Source organism: Podarcis liolepis (assembly GCF_965112155.1).
Source record: "Podarcis liolepis genome assembly, chromosome: 12".
NCBI lineage: Eukaryota > Metazoa > Chordata > Lepidosauria > Squamata > Lacertidae > Podarcis > Podarcis liolepis.
The window spans coordinates 10,627,478-10,651,708 of NC_139563.1; the positions used below are offsets into that span (position 1 = coordinate 10,627,478).

Below are 24,231 nucleotides of genomic sequence, written 5' to 3' on the forward strand. Positions count from 1 at the left end.
GCACTTCCTAACTAGTGCTCAAACTTTACCTCGACAATTTTTGCAACTGCTTTGAAAGGGAGTACGGTAGTACAGTCATACCTCGGGTTACAGAAGCTTCGGGTTGTGTGTTTTCGGGTTGCGCACCGTGCCGAACCCGGAAGTACCGGAACAGGTTACTTCCGGGTTTCGGTGCTCGCGCATGCGAAGAAGTGCTAAGTCACGCTTTGCGCATGTGCAGAAGAGCCGGATCGCAACCCGCGCGTACGCAGACGCGGAGCTGTGGGTTGCGAACGTGCCTCCCACACGGATCAAGTTTGTAACCTGAGCGGCCACTGTACAGTGGTACCTTGGGTTACATATGCTTCAGGTTACAGACTCCGCTAACCCAGAAATGTTACCTCGGATTAAGAACTTTGCTTCAGGATGAGAACAGAACTCGTCCAAAAACAGGGAGTGCGGATAGGAGGGGTGGCAATGTAGCAAATGCTTTGCATATTTGATTACAGAATACTCAAAGGTGGCAACCTGTATCTGACACCAACACCGTGGCATCTTTGCAACTTTAATAGCGCCATATCCTGTTTCTCTATTCGAGAAGGGCCTTGAGATCCTCCTCCTTCTCCACACAGGGCGTCGCTGTCCTAATTATCAAAAAGGCAATATTGGCAGCAAGCGGAGCTGGGGGTGAGAAGCAAAGCTGAAGAGCCCATTGTCAGAAGTTCTGCGCAAAAAAAACCCACCCCCTTCTCCTCCTCAGATCAGAAGGCACTTGTTATCATTTCATAACAACATCCGTACACACAGAAAGTACATGTGCTCTAGGAAGAAGCTACGACTGCAAGAACACATATTTTAAGAGACACAGTTTGCAGTTTCATAAGCGATGTGAGCCTTCCAATAAAAAAGAAAGGAAGAGAGCCTCTCCTACCTTTTTCAACGGAACATTAAAAACAGATCAATTACGATTATGGATAAATTTATTGCCTGCCCTTCGTCTGCAGGACAGGTTGCGACTCCTTTAAAAATTCAGGTTTGTGTGTTTTTTTAAAAAAAAGAAAGTTTTTAAAATTCATTCACAAGAATAGGCAAGGCCAGGGTAAAAAAGTGTGGCTACAACCGTTATACATCATATAATGTGCAACCACAATTGAGATCTGCATTATATTGCTCCGTGAGATATCTCTGCTGTGGAATGGGGCAGTGCAGGGTACATTTAAGCGCAGATGAAAAAATTGCATGCCATTTTTGCAACAATGTTTTGGCTCTTTGTTACTAAAAAGGCAACAAGGAAAATAATAATAATAATAATTCTTTTGGTTGTTTGTTTATGTTTACATTCTCTGTATAGTCAGTGTGAAGCTATACAGTGGTACCTCGGGTTACATACGCTTCAGGTTACACACTCCGCTAACCCAGAAATAGTGCTTCAGGTTAAGAACTTTGCTTCAGGATGAGAACAGAAATCGGGCTCCGGCGGCGCGGCGGCAGCAGGAGGCCCCATTAGCTAAAGTGATGCTTCAGGTTAAGAACAGTTTCAGGTTAAGAACGGACCTCCGGAACAAATTAAGTACTTAACCTGAGGTACCACTGTGCGTGCTGCGTAGGCAAAAAGAAACCTGCAATGGATTCCAGATAAGACGACTGGGGGAAACTTTGTAGAGCTGCTGCCAGTTGAGACAATACACTTGAGTTTAAGCTGTCTTTCGTACAGTTATCCTCTCTGGAGAATCAATTCCCACTCGTAGTGGGAGAGCACACTACCGCTGTCAAGCCAGGAAATGATTGAATATTACTTTGCACAAAGGTGCAAAAATACATTCCTCCTTCGGAGTCATTTCTGAGTTTTAGAAGTAATGCCATTAATAAATAATACCTGTGCTTGAGACAAGCATGCAGTGGCACAGCTCCAGTGCAAAAATACACACTCGGCACAGAAAGGCCCTGGCTCCTTATGCAGAAAAGTATTGCAGAGTTGGGCATTTCCCCCAAGCCCTCGCTAAGCTGGTAAGCATGGCTAGATGCACTTTTGATCTGGCTCATAACAAGCTGGCTCTACAGAAGTTCTAGCTCTCTATCTGCATGCAACTTTGCCCAGAACCCATTGAGGATGCTGAAACTAAGACAGGGGTCTGCAACCTTTAAGACAAAAAGAGCCACTTGGACCCGTTTCCGAAGGGAAAAAAAACTGGGAGCCGCAAAACCATTGCGACATTTAAAACAAATATAGACCTGCATGCGCGCAGCTGCCCTCCGATCTGACGGCAGGCAGTAAGGTGACGTCGGGACGGTGCGTGACTAACGCACGCACTGCCCCCATGCGACGTCACAGCCAGTACAGCGCCCGCCACAGTGGGGAGTGTCGGGGCGCACAATGCGCCTCCTCCCCTCGCTAGTATCCGCCCCGGAGCCGCGGCAAAGGTGTAAAAGAGCCACATGCGGCTCCGGAGCCGCGGGTTGCTGACCCCTGAACTAAGAGAACTGGGAGCGGGAAGAGGGCAAATTCTAAAAGTAAGTTTAAAAAAACAACACAAAGCCAAACAAAATGCAATTTACATGTCAGCAGTGCTGGAAACTCAGATATATAAGCTAGGCACCATATGACTCCTTAAACCAGGGTTACAGTCGCCAAAACTGAACGCCCAGTTGCCATTTGGGGAGCCAGATGGCTCAAAAGTCGTGTTTTTCCAATACAACTTTTTGGTTTCTGACATTCATTCTGATTGTGCAGATAAAATATAACAGATAGAATACTGCAGGATGTGTTGCCGGTGTGTGAAAACAGCCAAGATCCAAGGATTTCCCAGGCATGCAACTCCAGATGGCAGAGATGTCAGGTGCAACCTTGGTGCCCAGGCATCTATCTTCACTTGGTCGCAAAATGCACCTGGCAAATTTCAAACGCGGCATGCGAGAAGCTACCTTCTGCTTCATAACCAATGGAGATACAGTCATACCTTGGGTTACAGACGCTTCAGGTTGTGTTTTTTAAGGTTACGGACCCGCCAAAACCAGGAAGTACCGGAGCAGGTCACTTCCGGGTTTTGGAGGTCACACATGCGCAGAAGTGCTAAATCGCACTTTGCACATGCACAGAAGCGTCAACCCACCCGTGCACAGATGTGGCGCTGCGGGTTGCGAACGTTGCATGTTGAGAACGTGTCTCCCGCACGGATCATGTTCGCAACCCGAGCGTCTACTGTACAGGAAGAAGAGGAACAGTTTCTTAGGCACGTGGGCTGTTCCTGAATAAGCCGCTGAGTCGCTCTGAGCTTTGCCGGAATAGTTTATTATGCCACCTCAAACAACAGGAGCGTATGATCATGTGCACATAGCAAGGTTATTTTAAGAAGGAATCTCCAGCTCATTGCCGCTGCCCAGCCTCTTCCTGAGAAGAAAGCAAAATCTAACTCTGCTGAGAATTGTGTTTCTCAAGGAATAAACAGCAGGTTCAGGGAGATCCCAGGAACATGTGAGCCGAATGGTGCAAAACCCTATGCTTCTCTGAGTCTATTCGGAAAGAAGTTCCAGTGAATTCAATGGGACTTAGTGACAGGTGAGAGTATGTACAGGATTGCAGTCTGAGATTCCCTCCCTCTCACACTAAATTCATGGCACCTGCCCAGATTCACTGCCTGAACTTCCCACTTATTATTAGTGTATATATTAAGCTCATTCACAAACTCTCTGGCCTAAATGGATCAGGATTTCAACCGCTGCAAGCCTTTAACTCTTGTTGCAAGAGCAATTATTATATAGGATTACGGTTTACAACAAATCTGGATGTTATTACCGTATTCACCGCTCTAGCATTTGCAAAGCAGGAACACACCACATGTGTTTTCAATCTTTTCTCCTCTTCCTGCCATTTGTCACCAGAGAAGAGAGTCAATATCACACACACACATACAAAGGTGGAATTTGTACAAATGGTAATAGGGAGTATCTTAACATAACCTTGCTATGTGCACATGATCATACGCTACTGTTGTTTGAGGTGGCATAATAAACTATTCCGGCAAAGCTCAAAAGGACACAGGGGCTTAATCCCATCATAGCACATTCCAAAAATATGGAGGAGTCACAAATTTAGCAAGGAAAATGCCCCATTAAAAACTCCAGACAACAGAAGAGTACCAGGCTGAGTTAACAGTACACATGTCCTGAAAAGCCAAGCAGTTTTACAGAGCCCCCAACCTGAAAACAACTGCACATTCAGGACTTAGTTCCAGTTAAATAGCAGGGCTGGTTTTTGCAAGAAACTGTGCACAACTGGTCTATTCCATTTGAGCTCTGTAAAATCAGATCTTTTATTGGGGGCGGGGGGAGATCAACTTACGTTTTTGCAATTCATGGAAGAGAGGCAGAGACCTCACATTTCTGCAAGTAGACCATTTGGATTAGCAGGAGGTTTGGCAAAACTTGAGAACAAAGGTGTGTGCAGTTGTTATATAATGTGTTGGACTAGGACCCAGGTTCAAATTCAGGCATGGACCACACTGAGTTGGTCCAGCCACTATCTGCCTGCCTAATCAAACTAACAGGGTTGTAGTGAAGATAAAACTGTATGTGTGCATGGATGAGAGAGGTGGTGGTAGAATGAATCATGGACACTATCTTGAGCTCTTTGAAAGAAGAAAGCATATAAATTTTAATAAATAAATTCAACCAGCTCTTACTGAGCTGAAACAGCTCTTAATGACTGCTGCATATATCAACTAAACCTTGAAAGCATATTCAAATGTCATTTTTTGCCCCCTCAATGAATTCTGGGCATTGCTTACCCCTTGTGATTCCCAGCAACCCTTAAAAAACTACAGGGCCCAGAACTCTTTGAGGAGCAAAATGTGCTTCAAATGATGCTCACACTGTTCTGTGCAGCTGACCAAGGACTCAGAACACCAACTCGTTCAGCTAAATGAGCAAACAAAGGCAAGAACAGACTCCCCCAAACAAAATCCACTTCACAATGAGGATTTTGAAAACACACACACACACACACACACACACACACACACACCAACCAACAGCTGCCTCTTTGCCAATGTGTGAATTGTTGCACAATTCTTAAAGAGGCGGTTTCTGAAGTTAAACAAACTGAAAGATCAATGGATTTGTTTAAATAAATATCATTAAAACCCGAAGGTCCAGCAAGAGTTTTGCCTGTTAAGATATTGTGGGTTGTCCAAGGCCTGTACATGCATAGACCCTACAAAAATAATATCCCTGAACACTAGACAATGAAGCAAAGCGCTCACTTCCCAAGCCAACACCTTGCCATAGAGCATATATCCGCAAGTTTTTAATGTGTCCCAAAACCCTTTTGTTGTAGATACCGCGACACACTTGAGTAGAACTTATTATCCGCTCTTGGCAAGTTGTGCTGATCAAACTTGTAGGGCTCTTGGACTGCAATTCTCCACCAGCCAATCCTGTGAGCACGTCCCATTGAGCTCAATGGGAATCACATCTCAGTAAACAGGTATACATTTGTACCCCTTGCTACTGCACAAATTTTCCCCCATTTGTGTGTGGGGTCTGATTCACACATAACAGGTTTTATAGCCAAAGCATGATTTGCTGAACATCTGAACCCTGCTCAGTAGACTGTGGTTTGTTTTCTAGCAACACACCATGATGCGAAGCCATAGTTTGTTGGCTTACGAAACATGGCTTGCTTTAACTATGGCCTGGTGTTCTGCCCAAACCCAAAAGCCTTGCTTAACCATGGTTTACTTGACCAACCCACCTCAGATACTCTCCTAAGGCAGAGGCACAAGGCAAGAACAGCTTTGTGGGGTGTGGGGCAGAAATCAAGCATTGGAGAAGCAAGCCACGGCTTGCTTGATCATCTGCAATACTGTTCGCTGAAGAAACCGTGGCTCAGTTTTATGTGCAAATGCAGCCAGTGTGTTACAATGTACAGTATATGCTTCTAGCCCTGACCTTTTTAGGATGGAGCAAGATAAGAGTTCTAAATATAACACAGCAATAGAGGAAATTTCCATTAAATGTTTATCTGGAGAGAGTGAGAGGGCATGGAGCTTGCGCGTTGTGGTGCTACACACCTAACAATGTAAAACCGGCAAGAGGGTTTTCCTTTTCACTATCGAAAGGAGAAAGCGATAGGGAGAGAAAGGGGGGTAAACTTGTCAAAATGCATCAGAGCAGTAGAAGTAAACAAATTTTCATTTTAAAAAGTGTGGGAGAGAGAGCTCATCATCACTGAATGAAAGCACTATGCCAGGCATAGGCAAAATCAGCCCTCCAGATGTTTTGGGACTACAACTCCCATCATCCCTAACCACTGGTCCTGTTAGCTAGGAATGATGGGAGTTGTAGTCCCAAAACACCTGGATGGCGGAGTCTGCCTATGCCAGCACTGTGCCTTGGCGATATATCACCATGTGGGGCAGACTGTGATGACAGCTTCACTCAGCGGTATATCGCTGGTGAAACCGCCATTGCACTCTGCCCTGGTAAGCTGAATTGGCAAGGGGCCAATACAGCTTGTTCCTTCCTCTGCTTCTTTAAACTGCTTGGCTGAGGAGCGCGCTGCTGCCCTCACCTCAGCCAAGCAGTTTTACGGAGCCCCCAACCTGCCCCCGCCTGGCAGCCTCCGCCTTTTCTCCCTCCTGGTGTAAGGCAGCCAGGTGGTGTAGGGGCTCCTTCATGCTGCTGGCGCAGGTAGGGTGGTTTTGCACCCCGCGCCTTGAGGACTTCATCCGGGAGGGTGGGCTGCACCATTCCTCCTAGGGTGACTCCCCACCGGACTCCCCACCAGAGGAAAGAGACAGCGCACCCACACAGGCGAAGGCAGCCTAGCAGGCTCCATGCGCTTGGCTACTGCCGCTTGGTCCGTCTTCAGGGAGTGGGGGGCAAGGTAGCTCATCTGCCCCCCACACCAGCGAAGACAGAGGGAGCTTGGCCAAGGAGCACCAAGGTCCTTGCTGCTCCAGCCAAGCAGCAGGGGACTTAGGGCTCACTCAGCTGGGGGACGGAGCCTTTCTGCCCCCCACCCCCAGCTGAGCAGCAGGCTGGGGCCAGCTGTATTGGCCACAGCCCACGAGGCGCTGGGGTGACACACCACGATGCTGAAAACACAACATCGCCCAGCCCTAGAAAGAACAAGCATGTATTCAGCAGTAGCCCCATGCAGGGCTTGAGATAATCATTAAAAGCCCTACACAGTTTAGGACCCAGATATTTTATGAACCACCTTCTTCCATAACAATTCACCAGGTCCTTCTCTGGATGCTTACACCATTTGAGATGCATCAGGTGCATTGGAGAAGAGCAGGGGTAGGCAACCTAAGGCCCAGGGGCCGGATCCGGCCCAATCGCCTTCTCAATCCGGCCCACGGACAGTCCGGGAATCAGTGTGTTTTTACATGAGTAGAATGTGTCCTTTTATTTAAAATGCATCTCTGGGTTATTTGTGGGGCATAGGAATTTGTTCATCCCCCACCAAAAAAAAAATTTAGTCCAGCCCACTACATGGTCTGAGGGACGGAGGACCGGCCCACAGCTGAAAAAGGTTGCTGACCCCTGGACAAGAGCATATCCGCAGGCCTATGGCAGTCCTACTGGGAGACGTCATTGCTATCATTTAGGTACCAGGCGAAAACATTTCTGTTTTCCCAGGTTTTGAAGAACTAATGTAAGCATTTTTTAAGCTTAGGACATTTTGCTTTCACTGAGCATTGGAATGTTGTTGGTGCTTCTGTCTGCGGGTCACTTTACTATATTCATCTAGGTGTTTTGCATTATTATTATTAATTTATTATTGTTATTATTATTATTATTATTGATTTAATTTAATTTTTTATTATTATTAATCTCCAACCATATTTATGGTCTGCACTTAGGCTAATTTCAGTATTACCTCGCCGCCCTAGTTTCATTTTCCCCCTAGCTACAGATTTCGACTTTTATATTTTTTTAAAAAAAGTGCAGATGAATTAAACACAGCAACGCTGACATATGAACTCTGTAGCAAGATCAAAACAGAAGCATTCTGTTTCCAGAAGTGGTCAGGTATACACACACACACACACACACCCTCTGGAAGCTCACTTGCAGGGAATAAATGGTGCCCCCCAACGTGGTGTTTGTCCCCAGCATCTGAAAGTCAGGGGTACAGTGGTACCTTGGGTTAGACACTTCAGGTTACAGACGCTTCAAGTTACAGACTCTGCTAACCCAGAAATAGTACCTCGGGTTAAGAACTTTGCTTCAGGATGAGAACAGAAATTGTGTAGCGGCAGCCATTAGCTAAAGTGGTACCTTAAGGTAAGAAGTTTCAGGGTAAGAATGGACCTCCAGAACAAATTAAGCTCTGAACCCAAGGTACCACTGTATTCTGTTTTTGCACATGGAGGTTTCATTTAGATGGAAGTTCAGGTTGGCTTTTCCCTCCCCCCCCCCCCGCCAACAGGTATCATAGAGCTACTCAGAAATCATCTTGCCCTGAGGGTTGGAGAAAGATAGAGAGGTCAGAACAGCCCACCATCTACCTCCACCATCTTGTCTCCAGCTCAGGTGGCCTTTTCCTGCCACAATCCCCACAGGGCTATCAGAGGACAATCTTGTCCTGATGGGTAGAGAAGGAGAGACCCAGACTGGGAGGGCCTTAGCTCAATGGCAGAGCATCTGCTTTGCATGCAGACGGTCCCAGGTTCAGTCCCCAGCATTTCCAGGTAGGGCTTGGGAGCGTTATCTTCTGAAAAGCTGGAGAGCTGGCGACAGTCAGTGTAGAGAATTGAGCTAGATGGACCAATGGTCTGATTCAGTACAGGTAGCCCCCCACTTCATGCGCGTTCAATATACTTATGTGTATTGTATACATACGTAGTATACGTGCTTCAAGCCGAATCCGCAAGTGATTTTTAAAATCTCCAGACCAGCTCCAGAAGAGCACAGAAAGGTCAGAAAAGGTGCAAAATCAGCGCCTAGCAATCCCATGAGCCTTTGCAATTGAAATCCCAAGAGCGCTTGCACAGAATTTGAGCAAGGAGTTTGGGAGAGAGCAAACGTCTTCGAATTTGGAAAAGCTTGGAGGTGGTTTTGGAGGAGAATCCAGGAAAGACATACACAAGTTTTCTAGAGGTGGTTTCTTTTGCAGGATAATGGATAGTTTTTAAAATATTTTTTATGGGGTTTTTGGAGGGGTTGGGTTTTTTTGGGTCATAATTTTTATGAGCTTTTTTGAGGTTTTTTGGGGGGAGGCTTATTAGAGTTAGGATTTTTTAAAAAGAGGTAGCACCTAAACGCAAAGCGTCGTCATCTTCCTCAGGTGCTAACCAACCGACAAAGCAGGGGTTTCCTGGGGTTTCCATAGATTTTGAGGGTGTTTGCAGGTTTTTCCAACGGTTGCTTCAATGATACACAATTTCACCAATGCGCAAGGTGCCTCGGAACATAACCCCCGCGTAAATGGGGGGGGTTCCTGTACACGACAGCTACAGCATGAGACTCCTAATCTCAGAGCTGTGGGTTCGAGTCCCACGTTGGGCAAAATATTCCTGCATTGCAGGGGGTTGGACTAGATGACCCTCGTGTTCCCTTCCAACTCTACAATCAATTCTGTTATTCTTCTTTCAAAAAAAGCTTTTTTTCATCGTAGCTAGTCATTGCTGTTCCATTTCTAGTTTTAATCAATGCTTATTGCGTTAACTTTTTTTTAACAAGCCGCTTTGTGAGGTTCACCTGTAAAGTGGTGTGTAAGTATCTTAAATATATGATTAGTATAAATATGATGCTTAACTTTCATTGATAGACATCCCTTCCATGAATGCTTCATCTTTTCTAAATCCATCTCATTTACATGAGCTGTATAGAACATGCTCTAAGAGTAAATTACACCATGACCATAAGCGTGTTCACTCGCTTAGCAAACGTGCTCAGGATTGCAGCCTTAATGTTATGTGTGCATAAAACATCCTTTCGTTGTAAACATTGTGACCGGTCAAGAGTCCTGATATTTAGAGTGGCATAATCTATATCTAACAATAGATTTTTGTTAATAGGATCCTGGACACTAGTTCAGGAGTGTTGTGTTTTTAAAGACCAGCACCATTAACCTTGGTACCGCACTTCATTGTGTTTAATTAGCAAGCTAATGAAGAACGTCTCCTTCCTTCCTTCAACCACAAGAGGATAAATGCAGAGCTCTGGGAAAAAGAGTAGACTTACCTGTTTGGAATTCAATTCATTGCTGTGTAATGAAATATTTATCTAATATATACCCTAAGTTTTGCAACACTTCAGCAATATGTGCTCTGTACGACATAACTCCTATTTCTACAAACCGTATTACAGTATATCATGGGGCTTTATTGGGGGGGAGGTGGAGATGAACACAATGTCTGAACATTTGGGCTGCAGGGAAATTTGCAAACAAAACACGAGGCATGAACATAATGTTTTCATCAACATATCTTCAGATACTAAAAAAAAAAAAAACACAACAGTGTTTTTGCTGCTGCTGCTGCTTTTTAAAAAGTGACAGACTGTCATGTTTCACTATTTGTAGCAAGTTATTACTAGAAACCATCCCCACACATGCAGCTGAGGTCAAGCTGCTTTTAAATAGCCCACTCTTTTCTCACAGTACAAAAAATACCCCATTCACCTAATCTTCCGACAAACTACAGTAGAATCTTGGTACTGAGTTTTCATCAGTACCAACAGCTTCTGCTTAGTTTTATTAACTGCGTCTTCTGGAGGGCTAGAAGGCAGGCCTGTTCCAAATCAAAAACACATATACCATATTTTTTAATTAAAAAAGAGACAGCTGAGGCCATTCATAAAAACAGATGTTCACCCACTCGCCGATTCAACTGACCACCCTGGAAAGATTCTCACAATACACACGAAGCCCGTGTTTCCCTTTTTTCCCTTTTAAATTACACTTCCTAAAAGTCATTAAAAGCTTTTCCCTCGAAGCAAACCGCCAAGTGGTTTTGGAGCGCCGAGGTCAACGGGACTCACTCCCAGGTAAGTACGTATAGGATTGTAGGCTAAAAGGCAACTTTCAATTTGATCCTACTACGAGTGCAAGTGTGATGTACTGTACTGTTCCCGGTTATGTTTTAAACAACAAAGCAGTAGAGCCGCAAGCCTCTTATCTGCAAATAAGCACACAGGGCTACAGCTAACAAGAAAAGAAAATAAATGCGCACGCAGAGAGAAACAAATTGTCTAAAGATTGCCCCTGTATACAAAGCCCTGCTTCCAACCAGCAGAGCGGTGTATGGTTACAAGAAGGCTGAATTTCGTGAGTAGAAACACAAGCACACATCCCTAGCATTGTTGTCCAAAGCTACCCTGCTCCTTCCAGAAATATCTGACTGCACAGAGAGCTCCCATGGAAAAAGGACCACTTACAACCCCTTCACACAAGGAGACAAAGATCTATGCAAATGCACAACCCTGTTAGACAAATGCATTGCTGCTTTGATCACTACCACATATCAGGGGTTGTTGTTGTTTTATATATATATTTTTTATATATATAGAGGCACCCTCCCTCTCCCCTTTCAGTTTGATTGAAGGAGTGGGCCAGGCAGGGGGGAGGAAATAAGAGCTATCACTGTTTACAATACAGCACACAAAAACGGGGAGAAAGAGAGAAGCCTGTGACAGTGAATATATAATAGGTACCCTGAACAAAGGAACACCATCCAAGGAACAGCCACCGCCGCCGCCACTTTGCTGGTTTTAACCCCTCCCCAGGATTTCAGAGCACATTCCAAAACAAACCCACAAAGGCAGAGGGAATCATTGTCTTTGGGAAAACAAGAGGGAGAAAATGGTTAAATGCAAAATGGGGGAGGGGAAGGGAGACGGTTCTGTTCCAATACATGGCTTCTTCGCTTCCCCCCTCTCTTTCTCACTTTGCTTAGATATGATTTAAACACAACCCCAAAGGAGGTTAAGAAAGGCGGTGCCTGAATGAGTCCCCTTCATCTTTCAGGCTGCACACGCGGTGTGTAAAAAAAAACAGAGAGAGATGGGGAACAACAGCTGCAGCAATTGCAGCACACCCGGTTTAAAACCATCAGCCTTTCCTGCTGCTGCTATGATCTTTATTATACAATACACCCAAAGCAAGCCAAAAAAATAATAATATGCCTGCTCTTCTCCATGCTTGGTGTAGAGCGTGACAAGTTACTACACAGGAGGAACCTTAAAAAGAGAGCAACGCGGAGGGGGGAGGGAAGCTAGCAAGGGAGGGTGCTGCAGGCAAACAAGTTGGGGGGCAAAAGCTACGTGTCCCTCCCCACCCCACACACGCGTGATGTGCGAATTAGCCCCCTTTTCCTGACGCTGGCAAGAATGGGGCGGGCGGAGGAAGCTTGCTAGTGTGGGAAAGCGGGGCTGGAGAGGGGGACGCGAGCTGCTGCCGCTGCTGCTTTAAAAGATACAAATCAATCCCTCCACGCCATGCTGCTTGCTATGGGGCCGGGCAGTTACGTCAGCGCCTGTTATTATTCCGTGGCCACGAGATTGGTGCGGGTTCTTGTGCGCGCGCGCTGCGTTTTCGTCGGTGGGGACGGCGATCGCCCGTCCACGTTTCTTCACAGAGCCAGGCCCCCACCCCCCCACGAAAAAATAAAAATCAGGGGCGAGATTTTCTCTCTCTCTCTCCAGACCCCTCCCCCCACCTCCTAAAAGCCATCAAAACAAGGAGGAACAACAAAAGCAAGGCGAGGAGCCAGCCATGGCTCCGGCAAGCAGATCGTGAGGAAGGAGAGAAAGGGAAGAAAGGGCGCAACCCCCTCCTCCCTCCCTCGCCACCTCGAAACCCACCACCATCTCCTCCTCCTCCTCCTCCTCCCTCGTCCAGGAGAGGAAAGGCTGGGGATGGGAGGCGGGAAGAGAAAAGCAGATTTACTGCGGATCAATGTGGTGGCAACAATAAGGTTGCATTTCCATAACAAGAGAGAGGGTCTGGCACAAAAGTTGCAGCCCTGGGCTGCGAAACATCCATTGCTCCGGACTACAATACACATTCCCGTCCCCTTATTTAAACCGAGCTCTCGCCACCTCACCTCCCCCCCCCCACCACGGTGGGGGGAGTGTAAAAAAGTAATTAAGAAGCCAGACAACGCTCAGGCTGGCACGAATGTAAATGAAGTTGCGCGCACACACATGCACATGGACCCAACAAAAGCAAGAGAATTTAAGAAAAGAAAAAGCCAGGAGCCAAGCGCAAGGCAATATAAATAAATTCCTTTGGGACAGTCACTTTGAGTGTGGGGGGGGGGAGGCCTGGCCAAGCCTCTCCTCGCTTCCCCTCCGATTGTTTACATTTGTAACTTTCATCGTGGCATGCTAGTAGTAGGCAGGGTTTAAATAATAATAAAAAGCGGCTACCACGCTAAAGCGAAAGTTTAAAGTATCACAAAGGGGGCAAACACGAGAGGAGCGGGACAATATGTTCCCTCGTCCCCACCCTCTCCAAAATTCAATTAACTTACCTCCTGGTGTTTTACAATTAGTTTAAAAAGGAGGATCACCCCTTTTTGCAATAAACTAACACAATCACAGCAAGAATAATGTGAACCATCTTTGCAAAAAGGCAACCCCCGAAACCTTGAGGAATCACAACATTTCACGAAGAGCCAGGTGAGAAAGGGGTTTGGATTTAAACGTGGGCAGCCTTTAAAACCTGTTAAAGCACATTATTCAAAGGCGCCTTTTAAAAAGCAAAGTTGCACGGTATGTGTAAAATCTACCCCAAGGGAACTTCCGAAACAAGAGGAGTGGGAAACAGGCTTTCAAGGGATCAAGTTTAAAATCAAAAAAAGGGGGGAAGACCACAAGACTATAGAGAAATAGTAAAAATCCAAGGCCTGGAGTGTCGTGTGTGTTTTCACCCCGCAGAAAGATATTTCCCCGGGGTGAAAACACACATGGCACTCGAGGCGAAGGGAAAACTCGGCACGTTTTATTCTCCGCCCCAAATGCCTCCTTTTCCAACTGATGTCAACTATTATCTTTGTTTCCAAATGCACGCCTCCAGACACCGAGCATTTCGGCAAGCACCCTTTTAAAAAATGATAATAATAATTATCCACCTTTCTGATCAATATCAAGCTGAGCAAAAGCCCCCTCCTTCGCGACTTGCAATTAAAACACGCGGCGAGAGAAAGGAAGGCGAGAGGCTAGAAAGCAAAAAGGGGGGGGGACACCAAAACACCACACGATTGCCACCAAATGCAAAGTTTTGTCGTTCTTTCCCCTTTAAAAAAACCAAAACTAACACGATTAACTCTTATGTTTCCCCCACTTCACGTGTTTTTAAAAAATAAACGCCTCCTGTGTATTTGTTCCTTTTAACGCCATTAATGTTTGCAAGCCTTTAAATTTTTTAAAGGGGGGCTAGGGACAAAATCGAAATGCCCACCCCAAACTTTTTCGTTACTTACGTGTGCAGAAAGTCCCCCACAGGAAGGCGAAAGTTAACCACGAAACCATCATATTCCTTTTTCTCCTCGTGGCTATTGTTTACTCCTCCTCAGCAAGGAGGAGGGAGCGCGTAAAACGAGGGGCGAGGAGAAGAAACGAACGGGATACCGGGAGGAGGGAGAGAAAGACGGGATCTTTTCTTTAAAAATAGATTCGATATAAGATATAGGCTTTCTTAAAAAATAAAAATAGAAAAGGCTCCTTCTTAAGAACGGCAATAATTTAAAAAAACAACAACAACACAACGACACCGGAGATTAAATCCTTCACAGTTTCCAACAACGTATCCAAAGTCCGAGAGAGAGAGAGATGATTCAAAACGAGAGAAAATCCTCCAGACAGGTGGCTTCTGCTCCTGTCCGGTTGGGGGGCGCAGGGCTACAGGCGACCCCCACCAGGGCCAACCCCGAAATAAAGCTGGCCAAGAGTTTCTTCGGTGGGGTGGCGGTTGTGGCGCTGCTCGGAGAGCCAGGCAGGCGCGCAAAGCTTCCCTCGGCGACCTCTCCCCAAGAAGCCCCGGCCGGCCTTTTTTTCAGCAGTACCAGCAGGGGGGCCGAGAAGACATCCAAGGAGGGGGAGGGGGCACGACATGAACAGGAGAGAGAGACCGAGAGAGACCCCCTCTCCTCCGCGGAATTGCCCTCCTCTCTTTTTGTTTTCGAAAGAAGGCAGTTCAAGGGGAGCTCCCCTCGCCCAGGCGCAAGAGCGCGCGAGAGAGACGAGAGCGCACAGCCCAAGTCCGGCCACCGCTCTCCGAGGGAAAGAGCGAGGAGGCGGCAGAAGAAGAAGAGGCGACGCCGGAGCAAACTTTGCAATGGGGAGCCGCCGAGCGAAAGAGAGACTCCGCTGCCGCGCGAGGAGACGGAGGGAGAGCGCAGGAGCCGGGGCTGTGGTTGTCGGTGGTGCCGAGAGAGCGAGGAGGAGGAGGAGGAGGAGAGCCGCCGCCGCTTCTGCTGGCACCGCCGCTTCTGCTAGGGGCGCTGAGGACTGGCGGGTAGCGAGGTCCGCTCTGAGGCATCGCTCGTTGGCTTTGGCGCTCGGGGAAGGGGGCTGGCAGCGCGCGCGCCACAGCCGGAGCAGCAGGAGGAGGAGGAGGAGGAGGAGGAGGTGGGGGGAGAGAGGAGGCTGGCGCTGCAGTTGCCATGTACAGAGGCGCGCTCCCGCCCGCCGGTGCGCGCGCGCGCACTCACACACACACACTCGCGCGCGCAGCATATATACATTACCCCTTCCCTCCCTCCCTGCACGCCGAAAACAAAACAAAACCCTGAGTCGATTCCAAAATGGCTTCTGCAATGGGGGGGGGATCTGAATTGGAGAGGAGATGGTGGACGGGGGAGTGTTTGTGTGCACATATATATATATATTAATATATATTATGAGAATTTTGAGAGATGGATCTAGGTATACAGTATGTATATGTACACAGACACGCGCGCACACGCACACACACACAAGGAGCCAGTTAGGGGAAACCCGGATGTTTGATACAAAGAGAGAGAAGGGGAGGGAATCGTGGGGGGGGGGGGAGAGAGGTGGGACCAAGGAAGGGTCTTGGAGGATGCTTAGCCGATGACTGGGGGAGGGCGCCTGTTTGTCAAGGCGCACCGAGGGGGCAGGGCTCGGGAGGGGAGGCAAGGGAGGAGACCGGCTGTCAGGCAGCGCGCGAAGCTCGAGCAAGCGTGTTTCCCCCCTCTCCTGCGCGCGACTCGGTCTTCAGGTAACCGATTCCCACGTTACGAAGACAAGCAAATGCGGGATTTGCCCCTGCGAGGCCAGAACGACCCTCGGAAGCGAAGGCCGGCGAGGAGCACCTGACTCGAGTGTCGGTCACACGAGTGCTGGCACGCGTTTGTTGTTGCGCGCACGCTTGGACGTTTGGAATCAGGGTGCGCTTTGTAAGAATTGTTTGGAGTTGACCTAATGAGAGGCCACCCTGGTCTCAAAATGTAATGTGCGAACCCAAATCCTGAATATTCCCTGGCACGCTCCTGGTGGAGGCCCCTGGACTGGCCCCTGACAGAATGCTAAATTGAGCGTAAATTGGGTGCAGGCCGGATGATTTAATCTACAGGAGCTTTGGCATTGATAAGGCAGGGTGTGGACTGTATTAATGAACGCAGGGAGCTGAGGGAGAGATATGCCCCGGAGGCTTTGGATAATGCATTCTGGGAAACCTAGAAACGACCATCCTTTCCAATCGTGTATGTTCGAGCATGCAACCCAAGGGCATCTATTTCCTCATCGTTAGCCTTCGCAGGGTATGTGCGAAAAAAATATCATCTATTTTTTTGTTCAGAAACCAGGTGATTTTTCTTTTGGTAAGCTCTCCTCTTTATCAGAAAGCTCATTTCCACTACTGCCCTTAAGCTGAAGTTCTGTGCCGTTTAGTAACAGGCAAATTACATTTGACCTGGCGAACATATATAATGAAGCTCCGGCTTCAAAAATAAAATAAAACGTTGCCCTGGAAGGAGGGAGTTTCTAGCGGGTGGTACTTCACCCTTCCCTGCCAGACCGTTTTTCCAGCTCCAGATTGTTTATTCCAGCTCCATTTCATCCAAGATGCATGCCTATCCTTAGAAACAGGCATCTGGTGCCCCATAGAAAGAAAATGCAGCTGGATCGATAGGGAAGGAGCAACTTTGCTTAGAAAAACAAAAAAACGATAAGAGGTGTATAAAAATTATGCATGGTGTGAAGAAATTAGAAAGAGATATGTTTTCGGCCCTCTCCAATACAGTGGTACCTCAGGTTACATACGCTTCAGGTTACAGACTCCACTAACCCAGAAATAGTGCTTCAGGTTAAGAACTTTGCTTCAGGATGAGAACAGAAATCGTGCAGCGGTGGAGCAGCAGCTGGAGGCCCCATTAAGCTAAAGTGGTGCTTCAGGTTAAGAACAGTTTCAGGTTAAGAACGGACCTCCAGAATGAATTAAGTACTTAACCTGAGGTACCACTGTACTACTACAACACTGGGGCGATCCAATGAAGCATGAATGTCTGCAAGATTTGAGATGGGCAAAAGAAAGGACAGCAAATAGTTAAACTTTGGAATTCTTTCCAGCAAGAGCCAGTGGCGACCACCAAGTTTGATGGCTTTGAAAGAGGATTAGGCAAATGCATGGAAGATAAGGCTATCCATCAGTGGCCACCAGTTATGATAGCTATGCTGTGTCCCCACAGTCTGAGGAAGCCTGCCTCTTAATACCAGTAACTGCAAATTGGAGGAGAGAATAGTTCTGCTAGCTTGCTGGTTTCCCACAGCCATCTAGTTGGCCACTGTGAGAAAAGGGGGCTGGAGTAGATGGTCCACTGGTCCGCAGGAACCTTCCTACCTTCTTATCTTCCTGAGGCTGTTTTCTTGTTTTAAAAAGTCGTGCCTCCTTTAACACAAGCATCTGTGTACAACATGCAGCTTGCCCCTCTATACCTCCACTCTTCTCAAGGGCACGAAGTCGGTAGCAGCAATTAAATAAAACGAAGCATGGAACAGAAACAAAACGTCCAGTTGAATTTAGAACGATTCCGTGTTTGCCTGCTTCACCCTGGCTCTTGAAGGATGCCCAGCTCAAATTCAAAGTCTGAAGGCTCTTCCAGAAAGCATCTAGGTCAGGGTGGTCCAATGCACGGCCTGAGGGCAACATGTGGCCCTCAAGCCCTTTCTTGTGGAGCTAAGCAACATTCGACACACACCCACACCCTGCAGCCCTCGCTCTGCCTTCCTGAAGCCAAGTAAGCAAGGTGCTGGGCTTGGGGAAGGAGGTGTGAGGGCTCTGAAAAGGTCCTAGAGCAGTCTGGGTCAGCAAGGTTTATCTTGACCGGGCCTGATCGGTCCCACAGAGGTCCCACTGTGGCCCAGATCTTGTGAGCATGTGTGCCCGCAATTTCCGGTGTCTGTGCATGTGCAGACGCAATTTCCGGCGCTGCGGAAGCAAGTCCCCATGCCGTGCAGCGCCGGTTTAGCGCAGCGCACGAGTGGGCAGCTTGTGGGCCAGCCAAACGACCTCCATGGGTCACTTCCGGCCCATGGGCCTTAGGTTGTTGACCCCAGTCCTAGAGTCCTCCCTCCTTCTCAAAGCCTAGTTAGCACTTTCCCAGTCCCAGTTCCCATGAGGTGAGAGAGCTCCAGGACCCTCTCTTAGCTGGCTTTGGGAAGGCAGTGGTGGGGGACCATCAGATTTTGGCCTCGCTCCCTCCCCCTCACGACAAGACAGTGGGTTCTGTGTTGAAGGACTCTTGCAGCTCACTTGGCACAAGAGGTTAGGCTGTCCTGGTCTAGGTTCAGGGTCTGGTGCCTGTTTGGGAAGAAAAGAGGTCCACAGTTGTGGAACAGCCATTGAAGGGGCCTTTCTGCAAGCAGAGAGCACTTGGCTGATTTTAATGCAGTGGTGCTGGTGTAAAGAGAAGGGGTGTGGGATGGCTGAGTGAGGCAAACACCTCCAGCACCTGATGCTGAATGTCAGAAAAGGGCAGCAAATTGTTTAATTTATCATGGTTGTATATTTCTTGCCTCAGAGAGGGAGAGGTGTTTGTGAGATTCTCACATGTTTGGACTTGGGTATTATATACCTTGAACATAGGCTGCTGCCTGCGTCAAGGCACACCCATTTGACCTTTTCTTGAGCGTTCATCCTTGAGCACTCATTCTTGATGAAAAGCTTACGTGGAGGTTAGATTATATCTGGTCTTCTTGAAGCATTTGTTCCGATTTGTTTGTGCAGAATCTCGGTCCTGCGTTCTTCCAGGTGTGCTTGCAGGTTGTTTACACCTCTTATAATTAATCATTTATCCATCCCAAACCTTTTGGCACATTTGCCTATCACTTTCCTAACTACAAAAAGTCTCATTATTGCCATATTTGCGCGAATCTAATGTGCCATTGAATCTAATGCACACCTTAGCTTTCAAAACCTTGAAACCAAAAGGGTATTTGCTGGCGCAATCAAGTCTAAAGCACACCCTAATTTTCACGATGTAATTTGGCAAAAAAAAAAAAAAAAAAAAAGGTGTGCACATTACATTCAAGTGAATACGGTAAGTCTGATTATTTTTTTAAACGGCTATGCTCACAGTGTTTCTCAAACTTGGGTCTCCAGCTGTCATTGGACTAAAACTCCCATCGTGCCACAAGTGAGAGCTGAGTGCAAGGTGGAGACCAAAAGTAGACAAACTACCCTAGAAGGAGCATGACTTTACCCCCACCAGAGGTCCTCCTCAGCATCCGAAGCTCCCAGTGTTCTAGGCTCATTTTGCGACAGGGAATTTCATTAATGCGAGCTCTGGGCACAATACTGTGCCTAAGATTTCCGATTAAAACTGCCACTGCTGGAAGGAAAAGAGGACCTTTTTCTGTCTCTGCGCTTCCAGCCACTCTCTGAAGACCGGTGAAAGGACCCTCGTAAGAATATTAGGAGGGCAGGCAGGGGCAGTACGGCTTTGTTTTTATGCAGTCTTAAGATGAGGACTAGACCATGTGGAAAATCAACATAAGACTTTAGCTGCAGTTCATTCATTTTCAGCTTTGTACTCGTGTTATAAAGAAAGCACGCCTAGACACTCCATTGCAGCGCCCTTAACCTAGGTATAAGGTGCCATTTAGCTCCTCACTTTCATATCTCAGTTTCTAACCCTGGGACTACCTCTCTCCTAACACCCTATAAAAATAAGCAGCAATCATGTTTCAGTTAGTACAAAGCATTTGTTTTTAAAGCATGTCCACTAAGAAGACATCAATTAAAAACCACAGATACTTTTTTACACCTTTTTTTTAAAAAAACCCAACACATTATACTTTTATTTCTTCCCCTCTGTGGCTAAAACAGCTTGGGAAACAGAAGGAAAATCTATCAGGGAAATGGCAGGAAGGGAAGGGGTTAAAAAGCCTCCCCCAGACCATCTCCGCAGCGAAGACCCCCTGCCCAAATCTGCTTTTAATCAAAGGAAATGTTGTCAAGAGCCCCAGTCAAGGGTCTCTGCCACATTTCTCTTGGCCTCAAAGCCAGGGATCAACAGGAACCAAAGTTGCTCTTGTTGCTTGTTCTGTATCTGTAGATTCCCATCCAGTTTCATCACCAAGGCAGGAAAAATAAACACACCCCTGCTTTGAAACACTACGAAATCCAATCACTTTGCCTGGTAATATTGAATTTGGGTGTTTTTTTTAAAGAGGGCAGAAGCTTTTATTTATATGACGGAAATGTTATACTCATTTATTTAAGAAAAACTATACCTTTCTTTTCCCTTCGGCAGAGGAGTTGCTCAAAGCCGATTACAAATATAAAAGTAGCAACATTTCAACCCTTAAAATGCAAATCATCAGACTAAAAATGGCAGAAAGACGTCCACCACCCCGGAAACAGACCATATGCCAAATACTCTAGATGGGACTAACTCTGACCTTACATAAGGCAGGCATCCTGTGTGGCTTTAATTGGCCCGAAAAAGTCAGCCCACAGCAAATATATACAATTCACATTAAAATCACAGATCACCAGTTAACTGTGAGAAAAATTATTTTACTTAATTGTCAGTGGGAGAAACCAAGTCTTACTCGGTGGAGCATGCAAAAAGGTCCCCATCACTTTGAGAAGGACCTGAAAAATTTCACACTTGGGGGGCAGATAAAGAGCAAATATAAACTGCAAAAGCCCAGACAGATCTCCTTTGATACTTGAGTCTCCCCCAGTGTTTAATCAGTGCCGCAAGTCACAAGGAACGGCTTCCTCTGTCTCACACCTATCTCAGGATTACTTCTTTCCACAACAGGATGGAGAGGTAGGGTTGTGTACACACACACACACACACACACACTTGTAGCCAGGTTGATGAAAGGAAAACTGGTGAGATTGTATCTCAGGCTGGACACTTTGAGCTCCCCAAAGAGCAAACGCTTTGAGAGGTCTGCAAATAAAAGGTGGATCAGGGCAGTGGCCTAGCGTGGGTTGTCAGCACCCGGGGCAAGGCAAGTAATTTGCGCCCCCTAACCCGTGGATTTGCGCCCCCTAACCCGTGGATTTGCACCCCTAACCCTAACCCCCAGATGTTGCGCCTGGTGCGGCCGGGCCCCCCTGCACCCCCCACGCTACGCCACTGGATCAGGGAACCGACAACACGTGTGTTCCTACCTGTGACATTTGTGTAAGCAGTTCAGGACGGCCACCAAAGGAAGTGCTAAAACTCTGTGCCATTGTTCAGCAGAATCCAGATTGGTTTATTTCTTTTTTAGTTTGCATCTGATTAGGGGGGCGGAGAAAGGAGGAAAGGAAGAGAGAGAAAATGGCTCATTAATGTATATTTAAAAGATTTTTAATAATGAGATGTGGCAGTTGGAGCCTGCACTCCCCGAAGAGCGAATGTTTGCTTAGGGAGGGAGAGGAAACAGTCATTAAGGCTTGTAAAAAGGACTCTTGAATGGTGCTTCTCTTCTATGGGGGAGGAATTCTCTGAGTGGGGCAAAGAGGATTCTCTCTGCACAGGTAACCAGCAGCCCTCCGACCTGAGATAAGATAAAGGTGCAAGGTGGAGAAGGAGGAAAAAATGGAGCTGTGTAAAATGTAAGGAGAAATGCGGAAGTAGCCAGTGTGTTTTGATGGATGAAACAGGGGCAGATGGACCTGAGAGCTAGGTGGAAAGTTCTCCTCAGCAATTGACTACCATAGAGAGAGGTGAATTGCAAGGGCTGCATGTCTACTTTAAGGATAAAGTCTACTGCCAAGTCTACTTTAAAGATAAAAAACCACAAGGAAGCCTTTTAAGTGGAGATCCCAGTCTATATCTATACTGGATTTGAAATTGTTTGTATACATGGAATTGCAGAGGGCCTTCTCGGTAGTGGCACCTGCCCTGTGGAACGCCCTCCCATCAGATGTCAAGGAAATAAACAAATATCTGACTTTTAGAAAACATCTGAAGGCAGCCCTGTTTAGGGAAGTTTTTAGTGTTTGATGTTTTAGCGTGTTTTTAATATTTTGTTGGAAGCTGCCCAGAGTGGCTGGGGAAACCCAGCCAAATGGGCAGGGTATAAATAATAAATTCTTATTAATTATTATTATTATTGTTTTCCTGCAGAATTGCTTCAAGATATTTTGTGGGATGCATAAATGGAATCACGGGAATAAGAAAGGAGAGCAGGGGTCTTAGATGTTCATCAACAGTTAGCAGCTGGGCAGCAGACCTGAGCATGCAAACAGGCCACCAGTTCATTGCGTTCTTTGGGGAGGTGTCTCTTAGTTCTATTTAAACATTAGTAATTATTTCTAAATGTGCACCTATACATATGAATTAGCGCATGCAAATCTGTGCCCTCTCTTTGTGTTCTTGGTGGCTGCTCTTGTGTCAAAATCAGACAAAGTCCACTCGCACAATCTCTCTCTCTTTTTTTTAAAGATATTTATTAAAGTTTCAAAAATTATATAAAAAAACACAGTAATACAAACAGAACACAAACAAAAACAGGTATAATTTCAATCCCTTATTTTCTTATAACTTACTTCCCCGACCTCCTCATACCTCCCCTTTCTGTATTCCAATTTCCAATTATTAATTCAGCAAATCCTCTCCCTTAATTTCATTTAGTTTTTAACCTTTCTTTTCTTTTTACTTAATCATTACAGCTGAAAACCACTTAATTTCTAAACCAACATCATTCTAACATTCATTAATTTTGCAATGTTTCCTAAGATAGTTCTTAAATTTCTTCCAATCTTCTTCCGCCGTCTCTTTTCCCTGGTCTCGGATTCTGCCAGTCATTTCTGCCAGTCCCATATACAGTGGTGCCTCGCAAGACGAAATTAATTCGTTCCGCAATTCTCTTCGTCTTGCGGTTTTTTCGTCTTGCGATGCACGGTTTCCCATAGGAATGCATTGAAAATCAATTAATGCGTTCCTAGGGAAACCGACTTCAGACCAGGTCCAGGGACAGTCTGTCCCCGGACCTCTTCTGAAGGCTGGGGGGGGGACAAGGGCTTTTCTTCCCACCCCCAGCATTTTAAAAAACCCCGGGACAGCGGAGGACTTCTCCGCTGTGCGGGGCTATCTTAAAATGCTGGCGGGCGGCATTTTAAAATCGCCCCGGGACAGCGGAGGACTTCTCCGCTGTCCGGGGCGATTTAAAAGCCCCTGGGAAGGCAGGCAGGGGGGACAAAGACTTTTGCCCCCCGCAAGCCTTCAGAAGAGGTCCTGGACCTCTTCTGAAGGCTGGCGGGGGCGAAAGTCTTTGCTCCCCCCGCCTGCCTTCAAAAGCTGTCCGGCCAAGGCTTCGCGGACCTCTGCCGGCATGCCGAAGCCTGCGCGCGCTGACATTAGCACGCGCAGGCTTCGCGGAGTGCTCCGCCAGCAGCGGCACCGTTGCCGCTGCTGGCGGAGACTTGCCCGCAAGCCGAAGCCTGCGCGCGCTAATGTCAGCGCGTGCAGGCTTCGCGGAGCGCTCCGCCAGCAGCGGCACCGTTGCCGCTGCTGGCGGAGACTTGCCCGCAAGCCGAAGCCTGCGCGCGCTAATGTCAGCGCGTGCAGGCTTCGCGGAGCGCTCCGCCAGCAGCGGCACCGTTGCCGCTGCTGGCGGAGACTTGCCCGCAAGCCGAAGCCTGCGCGCGCTAATGTCAGCGCGCGCAGGCTTCGCGGAGTGCTCCGCCAACAGCGGCAGCGGTGCCGCTGCTGGCGGAGACTTGCCGGCATGCCTCTCCTGCCTTCAAAAGCCGTCCGGGATAGCGGGAAGCGCTTCCCTGCTATCCCGGACTGCTTTTAAAATGCTGGCGCTGGGGAGCAAAGCCTTTCG

The 24,231-nt window shown here is 47.2% G+C and overlaps 1 protein-coding gene across 1 annotated transcript in view; it reads right to left on the minus strand.

Annotated features, from left to right (window-relative positions):
• ACVR2B (activin A receptor type 2B) overlaps positions 1 to 15,646 on the minus strand; it is a 125,706-nt gene extending 110,060 nt beyond the window's left edge. The window contains exon 1 of the mRNA XM_083467053.1: positions 14,415 to 15,646. Within this exon, the coding sequence (XP_083323179.1) occupies positions 14,415 to 14,466 (52 nt within the window). The 5' untranslated portion in view covers positions 14,467 to 15,646. The remainder of the gene's footprint in view (positions 1 to 14,414) is intronic.
• Positions 15,647 to 24,231: the final 8,585 nt, after the last annotated feature.